The 13,852-nt window shown below is 45.6% G+C and overlaps 1 protein-coding gene across 5 annotated transcripts in view; it reads right to left on the reverse strand.

Annotated features, from left to right (window-relative positions):
• The window catches only part of LOC311129788 (A-type potassium channel modulatory protein KCNIP2), a gene marked incomplete at both ends in the record, with an annotated part of 266,529 nt that overhangs the window by 11,850 nt on the left and 240,827 nt on the right, over nucleotides 1-13,852 (reverse strand). Inside the window, one exon of one of the 5 annotated variants that reach the window (XM_084162233.1) lies at nucleotides 1,630-1,738. The exons of the other annotated variants lie outside the window; for them this stretch is intronic. Coding sequence (XP_084018359.1) covers nucleotides 1,630-1,723 — 94 coding nt within the window. Of the gene's footprint in view, nucleotides 1-1,629; nucleotides 1,739-13,852 lie in introns of those variants that run through there. 5 annotated transcript variants of the gene reach the window in all.

Here is a 13,852-nt window from a genome sequence, read left to right on the forward strand (position 1 = left end):
GATAACAGATGTCTCACTTTGCTCACAATAGCTCTCTATTGCTCTCTGTCATCTGGTAACCTGAATGTCCCACGGCAGCCCCCCCAACACACACACGCACCCATGCATACACACACAGTCCCCCAATATACACACAAACAAACACACACACACAAACACGCACACACACAGTAGCCCGGGGAGATGGGATGTATTGTGTGTGTTTGTGATTTGGCCCACGTAGGGTGATCAAAGCCATATGGCCACCAGGGCTGAGTCACTCACATACTGCTCTGTCTCTAGCCAAAATGCGCACACACACGCACACACACACAGGGTGACATTATTCCCTACGTAATAAGGAAAAGCAGTTGATGAAATGGACCCTATCAACTCAAGTCAAAGAATGTCTGGAAATAAATTGTTTTATGTCTTTTCGGCTAGCTCTGCCTTGTGTTCCCTTGAGGGTATCCATATTCAAACCACATTTTGGAAAAACATGTTTACTATTACCCTCAAACTGCCACAATCCATAACCCACTATCCAAAAAACTGAATTTGTCCAGTACTAATATAAACTATAGACCAAGTCCCAGTCCACAGCTCATTAGGCACAGAGAAGAGTGCGAGAGGACAGAGAGATGTAGACACACATGCAGAGCTATTTCTGCCCCACATCTCCCAAACCACCAACACACACACACACCATGACACCTGATGATAGGGAGAAATCAGGTCATGCTAATTTACTACGTATGATTGAGTTAGGGCTCATTAGCATGGCCCAGTGTGACACTGCCAGCTCACGTGAGTGCCGTACTATGGAGACTAATTACTGGGTTTCTCTCTCACACACACACACACACACACACACACACACACACACACACACACACGTGCACACACGCGCACACACACACACACACACACACACACCGCTTGATTAGACATACAACAACCTGAATTATAGCCAATAAAGTCCACCATTTATCTGACAGCTGAAGGATTTAGTCTTACATTTACATTTACATTTTAGTCATTTAGCAGACGCTCTTATCCAGAGCGACTTACAGGAGCAATTAGGGTTAAGTGCCTTGCTTAAGGGCACATCGACAGATTTTTCACCTAGTCGGCTCGGGGATTAGAACCAGCGACCTTTCGGTTACTGGCACAACGCTCTTACCCACTAAGCTACCTGCCGCCGTCTTCTTGCCGTACATATAAACCAGAAACATTTACCTCCTTTAATAAATTGTTTATCTCTTTCCCTTCTTCTGCCCCTACTCTTATCCCTACTCCGGCCTGAATCACCACCTTCTACTCCTGCCACAGAACATGCTACTGCCCAAGCCTGCCTCTCCTTTGCCTAAACTCTACAGTTACCACTATCCCTGCCTCCTACCCTTCCCTGTCCCCAGAGCTTATCCTCATCCTGATCGCAACCTACCCCCTGTCCCCAAACCTAATCCCAGTCTCTAACCCTCTCCCTAACCCCAAGCCCCTACTTCTGTCCCCAGCCCATAACCTCTTCTCCTACCCCTATCCCTACTTATGCCTCTCCCTAACCACCCCTTCCTGTCCCTTACCTCCCCCTGTCCCCTGTCTCATATCCATCCCTCAGCCCACTTACCTCCTCAGAAAGTATCTTACCTTCTGAGGAGAAATCGATGAGCCCCAGGAAGTGCATCAGTTTGAGGGAGCTACAGACCACCAGTAGTATCCCCACGGTCTGCAACCCCTCCATCTCCCACACCTCACGGAAAAACACCAACTGCATCTTGACACACTGTCCCAGAGAGAGAGATAGATCTCTCCGTTCCCCCTTTCTTTCTCTCCTTCTCTCTGTCTATCCGTGTCAATCCAAGACAGCCTTAGCTCAGACCCCCTCCGGTCCCTCAGAGTCGCATTTATATCTCTGTCCACCTTGTGCTCTCTGTCTTGTTCAGTCTCCCACTATCTGCCAGTAGAAAGCCATGGTACGTCCACTCAGGTCAGAAGTGATGACGATGTAGAGTTTCACTCCCTCTGTCCCCTCTCCTCTGTCTGTAGTAGGTAGTATTGACAGTGTAGAGTTGACTTTGTCCATAGTAGCAGCCCTGTCAAGAACAGCTTACAGGTGGTTGTCTGTCAAAGGTATAGAGAAGGTCCTCTGTAACTCAGCCCTACGGGTTGACCTGTCAGCCAGCCTCGTCAACTCTCATCAATCGTCCGTTACTTCTAACGATAGTTATCTGGACTAAGAAGAACTCTCCAATATCATTAGGTAGTTAACCAGAGTAGAAAGGTGATCATAGTCCTCTGTAGATCTAAGCTATATCTAAGGTTTATGATTTTACTCTCACTCCTACACTCTTAGAAAAAAGGGTTCCAAAAGGGTTCTTCGGCTGTCCCCATAGGATAACCCTTTTTGGTTCCAGGTAGAACTCTCTGTAGAAAGGGTTATACATGGAACCTAAAAGGGTTCTACCTGGAACCAAATGGGTTCTACCTGCAAGCAAAAAGGGTTCTTCAAAGGGTTCTCCTATGGGGACAGCCGAAGAACCCTTTAAAGTTCTAGATAGCAACTTTTTTCCTAAGAGTGTATCTATCTACCTACTCCCTTTTCTTTCTGTCATTCTGTTTGTTTCTCTTCCCTCCCTCTTTCCATCCCCTCCTGCTCAGTCCCTCCTAGTGTGTAGTTGGGTCAGTAGCATGACTTTGGATAGAGGGAGGAAAGAGCGAGGAGAGAAGGATGAAAGTAGGAGAGAGGGGAGAGAGGGAGGGGAGAAGAGACAGGATGGCGGAGTCGGGGGAGAAGAGAAGAGGAGGGAAGGAAAGGAGTGGAATGGGGAGGACAGGGAGTGACATGCAGCTGGGATTCACGTGACGCTGGCAGATGTGGCCAGACTCACAGATGTGGCTCTCCTTCCCATGAGTGCTTCCCTTGGCTTGCATCTACACAAACATACCCACGTGGAGGTAGGTGTGTGCCGGTGAGATGTAATGTGTAAAATTGGGTGAAATCTGACTCCGGGTGTATCATGTCTCTGTGCCAGTAAGATGCCAGACCTCAGGTTGTTTAGACTGGCACCTGATACACCAATGTCATAATAACGCCACAACAGCCAAACCAACACCATGCCCACGAACCACAAACTGACACCAAACCAACAGTAAACCAACCAACTTGACTAACAGACCAACCATAGTTCAACTTACCCAGCCAAACTAAGCAGAGACTGACAAACTATAGCCACAGTTAAACTAACCAGTCAAACTAAGTGATCAAAACTAAACCAAACCAACACTAAACCAACACCAAAAGACTCAACTAACTAGACAATCTACTGCTGTATGCTTAAGCCTCTAAAAAATGATCTGACTTTATAGCAGAAAGAGAAAGACATTGTGTCACAACCTTTTAGGTACAAGATGTGGGGACACTTTCAACAAGTGGAAATATATCCACTCTCAAGGAGATTGATAGAACTGGGGAAGAATAGTAAAAAGGATCAAGGGATGAGATGGAAAGTGGGTTGAGGGTCAAGGCTGTGTGTGTGTGTCTGTTCTCAAAGAATATTCACTCATAATCAGGGAGCAGAGGAAAAAGGGGGGAGAGGGGGGAAACAGAGGGGTGAGAAAGTGGGGTGAAGAGTGAGGAGGACTGGTCTGTCTGCTCCAGTGATTAATAATGCTCCACTATTGGAACTAAGCTCCTTGGAAAAAGCTCCTGGGAACCACGGAACACTCAGCCACACCACTGAGCAAAATGAGGCCTCCAAGATTCAGTCCAGACAGCACAGACAGCCTTACACAGAAAAAAGGGTTATTTGCGGAGGGATAGGGTTCTACCAATAACCGTTTTCATCTGAATAACCCTTTTTGGAAGTTGAGGGTTCTTTGTAAGGCAAATGGTTCTACCTAAAACCTTTAACATCCTAAGAACCGTCTTTGGAAGAAAGGGTTATTTGATGACTCTTTGGAAGGCAAGAAGGGTTTTACATGAATCTGATAGGCTTTTTTATTGTATTTTTGTGTTTATTTTAAATAGTGTCTGAGAATTAGTGTTTACCTCAGTGTTTATCCTTTTACATCAGGAGTTTGAGTAATCTTCTAGGTGTGAGAATGTTTTAAACTGTACCTATATGGGAATATTTGTGATGTATCTGGTATTCCCTTAATCATTTTACATACAGTATACAGTACAGACAGAGTTGATATCTTTGACATGATTTCTGTCTTTCTGTGATTTTATTGAGCAGAGAGTAGGAGAACAGAAGGGAATGAGTGAACCAGCAGTGTATTGAATGGTAAACAGCAAATTGCCCGGTTTTACCAAGTACTGATATTTCAGTGTAACATGTCTAGTGTTGATTCAGGAGTTAAATTAACTTAACACTAAGTGGTGTAAAAGAACCCCAGTGTTGGTGTTAAAGAGCCACTGAACACGTCGATTGGCACGTGTTTTTCTGTTGCTCACTAGAAAAATTAGATTTCAGTCTTGGAGGTGTGTTTCCTGACCGATTCCGTGTTTGGTTAATTATATTTGTCCCCCATGAGACACTGTAGCCTATTTCACTTCCTCAAAATCCCCAGAATGAATCTAACATAACTCAAGAAATCTGTAATTCATTTTGACATTTTTGCCGAGGACGTTTTTGCAGAGGACAATTTTACATCTAACTAAGGTGTTTGGTGCAGTATTTCTCAAGTAACAAAAAATGTGCGACATGTTGTCTTATGTAAACAAAGTCAGAGCTGCTGGGCAGGTCTGTCTCACTGTCTATGCTGTAGAGAGCAATCACCGCAGCTGTTCACCCAGTGTTAATGGGCAAATGGACATTGTCAAATCAAAACCCAACCTTAATTTACCCGTTGTGATGCACGGATGTTCCAAACTCCATTGTAGACAAGACTGACTTTATTACAAAAATTATCCTATTTACACTTTGTAGTCAATTTTGACACTAGAATAACTGTTTCTGACTCATATCGATGCCACATAGGCCATTTTCAAAGGGATTCGTTGCTTTCTTAGCTCATTTTTACTCTGTGTAGAGTAAAACACTCAAAACCACGCCCGCCATTAACATATTTCCCAGCATGCTCTATTGCAGGCTGATTTTCAGAATTGCAGAATATCTGTGTTTTTGCTTGGTTGATTAATATTATGCTACACAAAGATAAAAAACAGATTTTTTTCTAAACTAATCCTATCTGTTAGTAGTTGGAATTATTGCACATGTTACTGAGATGGTTGTTCCAGTTTAGATTGTTTAGGTAGTCTCCTTAGTCATCTTCCCTACCCTGGTAGTCATTCTGAATGCACGATGCAGGTGATTAAAAGCTCCAATTGTTGGATATCCTCACTCTGGCTGGATTCCAATAGGCAATTTGCAAGCCAGCCTGATGTGGCCTGTAAACCAGGAGTTTCCTAACACCACTGTGTTAGGATATAACTAGGCCCTCAAAGAAAGGTCTGATGATATTCTCACGGGGGACCAGTATGAAAATGTATGCACTCACTAACTGTAAGTCGCTCTGGATAAGAGCGTCTGCTAAATGACTAAAATGTAAAATGTAAATGTATAGGCCTATGTAATGTATTGTCATAAAGAGTTAATTTTTTATGCTTCTTATTATTATTTTTATATTGTGTGCATATCCTTGTATTTTTAATTTGTGTGATTGTCCTTGTCTATCAGTGTATCAGTGTTTTGTTACTTTTCATGATTTGTGTTTTTTGTGGACCCCAGGAAGAATAACTGCTGCTTCTGCAAAAGCTAATGCGGATCCAAATAAACAAATAATAAACAAATAAAGGCTACTAAGGCTGGTGGAACTGTTTATAGAGGGTTCTAGAAAGAACCCTGCAAAGATAAAAGGTTTCTTGGTAGAACCGTTTATAGAGGGTTCTGGGAAGAACCCTTCAAAGATGAATGGTTTCTTGGTAAAACCGTTTATTGAGGGTTCTAGGCATAACCCTTCATATAGGTTTCTAGATCAAAACAATTTCCAGGGGGTTCTATGAAGAACCCTTCATAGAGGATTCTATGTAGAACTTTCTGCAAAGGGTTCTACCTAGCACCAAAAAGGCTTCCCCTATGGGGACAATCCGAAGAACCCTATATGGTTCTACCTTCTTTTCTAATCAGCCAAACTGTGTATTAGTTATGATGAGGAATACTTTGCCTGCGGCCAGACAGTTGAAACACCTCCAGATTTAGGCTTCTACCTTTGGAATTATCCCTCTGAAAAGATAATAAGCCAATTAAAATATCTAGGTGTGTGTGTGTGTGTGTGTGTGTGTGTGTGTGTGTGTGTGTGTGTGTGTGTGTGTGTGTGTGCGCGCGCGAGCACGTGCGTATGTGAATGCGTGTGTATACTGTAGGTGAGCGAAAGAGGGGGGCATTGACGAATTACCAATTACTGTAAGTAAATGAAAGGGGAGAACATTTGCATAGATTATTAGCTTTAGGGAGGTTTTATAATTAGGGATCTAGAACAAAAATAGATGAATTACATTAACTACGTCCTTTTGGCATGAACTACAAAAACGGACAAATCTGACTACAAAGTTGGAAAAATCTTCACTGTATTCATAACAGAAGCATACACGCGCACTTGCACTGGACTGGCAGCATTGAAGGATCTGCTTTGAGGATGTTGTCTTTTTAGTCGCATTATCAAAGTTGTGTCAAAGCCTCCTTTCTTAGCCAAAATACAGTATTACCTGTGGTCTTCTTAAGCTCAAATTATGTTATTCTTGCTCATTGTTACCTAATTTTAACAATGCATAATAAACTAGTCATTACAGTCAATAATCAATTCATGATTGGAATTCACTAGCATTCCTCCAGAGGGCAGTGTTGTGTAAATCAAACGGAGTATTATCATTAACATTTGTATTCAACAACGATTTGTCTGTCTAAATTCTACCGCCTTTCTTCCTGCCTGCCTGCCTGCCTGCCTGCCTGCCTGCCTGCCTGCCTGCCTGCCTGTCTGCCTGTCTGTCTGTAATTGTCCTTCATTCAGATTGTGACTGCACAGACAAACAGTGGGAAGGAAATTAAAAATTAGTGGCTCTAAAAAGACATGCACGCACACACGCACACAGCACAGTATGGCATCCAGTTCTTATTGAAACGATTTATACATAAAGATTATGTGGTTGTTAATGGATATGATTATGATTATCATCAACATCATAACCATTATCTACACTGAGTATACCAATACAACCCCCCCCCCCCCCCCCCCACCACATTGCCAAAAGTATATGGACACCCCTTCAAATTACATCCTCATAGGATGCCACCTTTCCAACAAGTCAGTTCATCAAATTTCTGCCCTGCTAGAGCTGCCTCGGTCAACTGTAAGTGCTGTTATTGTGAAGTGGAAACGTCTAGGAGCAACAACGGCTCAGCCGCGAAGTGGTAGGCCACACAAGCTCACAGAACAGGACCGCCGAGTGCTGAAGCGCATAACAATCGCTTGTCCTCGGTTGCAACACTAACTACAGAGTTCCAAACTGCCTCTGGAAGCAACGTCAGCACAATAACTGTTTGTCGGGAGCGTCATGAAATGGGTTCCCATGGCCGAGCAGTCGCACACAAACCTAAGTTCACCATGTGCAATGCCGAACGTCGGCTGGAGTGGTGTAAAGCTTGCCACCATTGGACTCTGGAGCAGTGGAAATGCGTTCTCTGGAGTGATGAATCATGCTTCACCATCTGGCAGTCAGACGGACAAATCTGGGTTTGGCGGATGCCAGGAGAACGCTACCTGCCCAAATTCATAGTGCCAACTGTAAAGTTTGGTGGAGGAGGAATAATGGTCTGGGGCTGTTTTTCATGGTTTGGGCTAGGCCTTTTAGTTCCAGTGAAGGGAAATCTTAACGCTACAGCATACAATTACATTCTACATGATTCTGTGCTTCCAACCTTGTGGCAACAGTTTTGGGAAGGCCCTTTCCTGTTTCAGCATGACAATGACCCCGTGCACAAAGCAAGGTCCATACAGAAATGGTTTGTCGAGATAGATGTGGAAGAACTTGACTGGCCTGCACAGAGCCCTGACCTCAACCCCATCGAACACCTTTGGGATTAATTGGAACGCCGACTGCGAGCCAGGCTTAATCGCCCAACATCAGTGCCCGACCTCACTAACGCTCTTGTGGCTGAATGGAAGCAACTCCCCGCAGCAATGTTCCAACATCTAGTGGAAAGCCTTCCCAGAAGAGTGGAAGCTGTTATAGCAGCAAAGGGGGGACCAACTCCATATTAATGCCCATGATTTTGGAATGAGATGTTTGACAAGCAGGTGTCCACGTGATCAATAAGGGATCATATCTTTCACCTGTAATTCACCTAGTCAGTCTATGTCATCGAAAGAGCAGGTGTTCTTAATGTTTTGTATACTCAGTGTGTGTGTATGTGTGTGTGTGTGTGTGTGTGTGTGTGTGTGTGTGTGTGTGAGAGTGAGTGAGTGTGCCTGTGTGCCTGTGTGCGTGTGTGTCTGTGTGTCAGGCTGCCTTTAACTCTAAATTGTGTTTGTATAGCATTTAACATTTAAGTCATTTAGCAGACGCTCTTATCCAGAGCGACTTACAAATTGGTGCATTCAACTTAGGATAGCCAGTGGGACAACCACATCTTGATCACAGTAAGTACACTTTTTCAAACAAGCAGCTGTGAGCAAAGTCAGTGCAATCAGGGACAACTACATCTTGATCACAATAAGTACATTTCTTTAAACAAGTCAGTGCTAGCAGGTGAAATAAGTCAGGTGTTAGTTTAGACAAAAGACAGTGGTAGTAAAGGGGGGGGGGGGGGGTAGAAGGATTACTATTATACTATTCCAGGTATTCCTTAAAGAGGTAGGGTTTCAAGTGTCTCTGGAAGGTGGTCAGTGACTCCGCTGTCCTGGCGTCGTGGGGGAGCTTGTTCCACCATTGGGGTGCCAGAGCAAATATATTTGACTGGGCTGAGCGGGAACTGTGCTTCCGTAGAGGTAGGGGGACTAGCAGGCCAGAGGTGGATGAACGTAGTGCCCTCGTTTGGGTGTAGGGTCTGATCAGAGCCTGAAGGTAAGGAGGTGCCGTTCCCCTCACAGCTCCGTAGGCAAGCACCATGGTTTTGTAGTAGATGCAAGCTTCAACTGGAAGCCAGTGGAGTGTGCGGAGGAGCGGGGTGACGTGAGAGAACTTGGGAAATTACCACCAGGGACACCTGAAGTCAATCTTAAATGAATCATTCTGTTTATTAACAGCAAGCTGGAGAGGTCACAGTCAAACTTAGATGCATACAGTACCAGTCTGACGTGAGCTCCACCGGGGCAGTCCCGTTAGTTCTCTTATATATTGCTTACACAGACAAGTTATATTTGCGTGATTTACCTTATTCATTATTCATAATTAATTCATCATTAACGTTTGGTTCATGCATGTGACTGACCAATACCTCACGAGGCTTCTTCTCTCCAAGCTAAGACCTTGAAACTGAGTGTGAGAATGTGATTTGAAGGAGTCAGGCACAGGAGGGTAAATCACCGAATACAGAGTTTACGCTGGACACAGTTACGCTGGATAGCGTCAACAAAATACAGGCACACGGGGAACAATATCCCCGGAAATGCAAGGTACGGGTAGCTCAACCGAGCTACACTCAACTCACAAATAACAATCACCCACAAGGACAAGGGGGGCAGAGGGAACACTTATACATGTACTAATGAGGGGATATGAAGCAGGTGTGTGTGATTGACAAGACAAGACAAATGGAATAATGAGATATGGAGTGGCAGTGGCTAGTAGGCCGGTGACGACGAACGCCAAAGCCTGCCCGAACAAGGAGGGGAGGCAGCCTCGGCGGAAGTCGTGACAGTACCCCCCCCCCCCCTTGACGCGCAGCTCCAGCAGTGCGCCGACCCCGGCCTCGGGGACGGCCAGGAGGACGCGGAGCAGGGCGAGCCGGATGGCGACGGTGGAAATCCCGCAACAGGGAGGGATCGAGGATATCCCTCACCGGGACCCAGCACCGTTCTTCCGGACCGTACCCCTCCTACTCCACGAGGTACTGAAGGCCCCCCACCCGACGCCTCTAATCCAGGATGGAACGGACGGAGTACGCCGGGGCCCCCTCGATGTCCAGAGGAGGCGGAGGGACCTCCCACACCTCAGACTCCTGGAGCGGACCAGCTACCACTGGCCTGAGGAGAGACACATGAAACGAGAGGTTAATACGGTAATCGGGGGCAAGTAATAACCTATAGGTGACCTCGTTGATTCTCCTCAGGACTTTAAACGGCCCCACAAACCGCGGGCTCAGCTTCCGGCAGGGCAGGCAGAGGGGCAGATTCCGGGTCGAGAGCCAGACCCAATCACCCGGTATGAAGACCGGGGCCTCACTGCGGTGGCGGTCAGCGTTGGCCTTCTGACGACGCACGGCGCGTTGGAGGTGGACGTGTGCAGCGTCCCACGTCTCCTCCGCGCGCCGAAGCCAGTCATCCACCGCAGGAGCCTCGGTCTGGCTCTGGTGCCATGGTGCCAGAACCGGTTGGTAACCCAACACACATTGAAATGGCGTTAGGTTAGTGGAGGAGTGCCGGAGAGAGTTCTGGGCATATTCGGCCCATGGTAAGAACACCGACCACTCCCCCGGCTGGTCCTAGCAGTAGGACCGCAGGAACCTACCCACATCCTGATTTACCCATTCCACCTTAGAGAAGAAGGCACAGGGGCGGAGCTTGGGTGCCATGCCCGAGCGTTAAGATATGACAGCGCCTATCCCTACCTCGGACGCATCCACCTCCACTACAAACGGTAGTGATGGATCGGGGTGGACCAGTACCGGGGCTGAGGTGAACAGACCCCTCAGTTTCCTGAATTCCAGGTCAGCCTGCCCGAACAAGGAGGGGAGGCAGCTTCGGAGGAAGTCGTGACAGTGAGATATCCCTTTCGTTCTCAAAACAAGGTTCTGGGCGTACTGCCAAATTGCAGATACTGATAGTGAGGATTCCTCCCAGGCACGATCAATCAGTCAGTTGCATGAACACAGTCGAATTGGTTATTAGAAAAGCACAAACATAAATGTTCCTTCACAGTAGCTAGCTACTATAATGTATCTATCTGGCTGTGATGTGTTAATCTGATCCCTTCCAGAATTACAACAAAATTACAAGATGTCTGTACACTTTTGTTCCAAAAGAGTGTACATGTCCTTCCATATAAAACAGCATGAACCAGTATCATGAAAGGTAGTAGGTAACTGACCTAATGGTAAATGCTAACTCTGAAATATTGTCATGTTTAGCATGGCATGCATACACATGTATTAAAGTTATTATATTAATGCCACTTTGACAGTTATGTTTCCATCATTCCAAGACATGTCAATCAGCAGTAGAAACCATAACAAAGCGGGCTCCCCGCTCCTGGTATGGTGAAAAGCTGAGGGATGGGCCTGGAGAAATACCACTCTCAAATTCATAGACAGATGCAAGGACTGACCATCCATGATATCAAAATTATAGTTTTAACTATGTTTTGAGGCTGTATAGTGTTTGTTTACATTTTCTTTGTTTATAAACGTTGGAATAAAACAAGCTTGTATTTTGGGTTCTGATCAGGGTAAGACAGTTGAACTAAAGCTCATGAGGCATTTATAAGTTATATTCTTCAAGAATCAATGAATACAAATAATTGAGTCAAAAAATTGATGTTACAACTGCTGATTGCCCCTTTAAAGTCTGCACATTGGACAAACTATCTATCAATGCCAATTGGAGACTACCCCTCAGGTGGCAACTGCCTGTCTCTGCCACCTCAGAAAACGCAGTGCCTTGCCCACACAAAGGTAGTGACAAGGGAGAGGGAGGCAAAAGCACCAGTCAAGATCCAGGTGGGAAACTGCTGGCAGACCATGCCAGGGCTGCCCACAACAGAGAACAAAGAAACATAGGCCTATCTTAAAATACTTGTCTCTCACCTCCTTCCCTAAAATAAGGCATATTATGCAATCAAATGTAGCCTAAGCTATGATATTGAATAGCCTATTTGTATCAAGTATCTATTTTCATAGTGCTTATGATGGAAAGTAAAAATAGCTATCAAATGATTAATAGGCCTCAGGTAGGTGCCTGTAATGGTGTTCTATAATGACCGTATTTATTTGTCTACAGAGCCAGAGTGGCAGTTTGACAAGGGCGGCATTTTCTGAGCTAAACTGACCAAGACGCACCTCCAACAACACATAAAACCTCACATTATTCTGCCCAAAAACAATGATAACTTCTCTCACCCAGTGGCATAGGGGTATTTAGGTGAGCGCTGATGCCACCCCATGATAAGCAGTGCCCACTTTGCCAAAGGCAGGGGCGCAAAATATTTAGCTCCACCAACGCTCCAACAAATTCATTTAACATTATGTAGCCTACGGTAGAAAGAGTAGTAGCCTATGTGTTTTTTCTGTAGCCCATAGACTGGAGACCAAATGTATTACAATGTCAAGACAGACACTTTTTAAATCATTAACATATTAACAAGGAGAGAGAGTGCAAGATAGAGGCAGTCACAATGCCCAAGTGACTAAAGAGCACCATGCATGGTGCAGCTCTAGTGAGAGACCTGCGATTTTGCAAGAGGCCTGAATGTGTGCAAGCAAGCACATACAGGAATTATGTGCACACACACACACGCGTGCATACACACACATACACACACACACACTGCCCTGAACAGGATCAACGATACTCCATATCTGAATCATGTTACTTGGCAACTTCCTACACCACTATGAACAGACTCTGACAGCCTCACAACTTCCTACACTACTCTGAACAGACTCTGCCAGCCTCACAACTTCCTACATTACTCTGAACAGACTCTGCCAGACTCACAACTTCCTACACTACTCTGAACAGACTCTGCCAGCCTCACAACTTCCTACACTACTCTGAACAGACTCTGCCAGCCTCACAACTTCCTACACCACTCTGAACAGACTCTGCCAGCCTCACAACTTCCTACATTACTCTGAACACTCTGCCAGCCTCACAACTTCCTACACTACTCTGAACAGACTCTGCCAGCCTCACAACTTCCTACACTACTCTGAACACTCTGCCAGCCTCACAACTTCCTACACTACTCTGAACAGACTCTGCCAGCCTCACAACTTCCTACATTACTCTGAACAGACTCTGCCAGACTCACAACTTCCTACACTACTCTGAACAGACTCTGCCAGCCTCACAACTTCCTACATTACTCTGAACAGACTCTGCCAGACTCACAACTTCCTACACCACTCTGAACAGACTCTGCCAGCCTCACAACTTCCTACATTACTCTGAACACTCTGCCAGCCTCACAACTTCCTACACTACTCTGAACAGACTCTGCCAGCCTCACAACTTCCTACACCACTCTGAACAGACTCTGCCAGCCTCAAAATCATACAAATCATACAAATGAGCAATACATACACTTTTGCCAACTGACATTCAAGGAGTGGGGAGAGGAGGGAGGGAAGATGGAGGGGGAGAGGAGAAGGGAAGAGGGGTGGAGGAGAAATGAATGAGAGGTCCTTTGGCTGTGTGCCCGGGATGAGGTAAAAAGTAGAGAGAAATCAAATGAGAGAGAGAATGGGAGAGACGGAGAGAAAGTGGAAGGAGGGAGAGAGGTGGAGAGAGAGAGTGAGACGAATAGAACATCCTGTCAGAGTAATGAGTTATCAAAAGGGTTGAAGATCAGCTCGCTCAGTGTGTGTATGTAGGTGTAGGTGATGTGTAAGTGTGTGTGTGTGTGTGTGTGTTATCGCGGTCCTCCAGCCCCCAGTCAGCAGAGCAACAGTGCATCAATACCACCTGTTCTCTAATTCACTGACAGAATTAC

This window comes from Coregonus lavaretus (assembly GCF_964263955.1).
Source record: "Coregonus lavaretus genome assembly, chromosome: 1".
Taxonomy (NCBI): Eukaryota; Metazoa; Chordata; class Actinopteri; order Salmoniformes; family Salmonidae; genus Coregonus; species Coregonus lavaretus.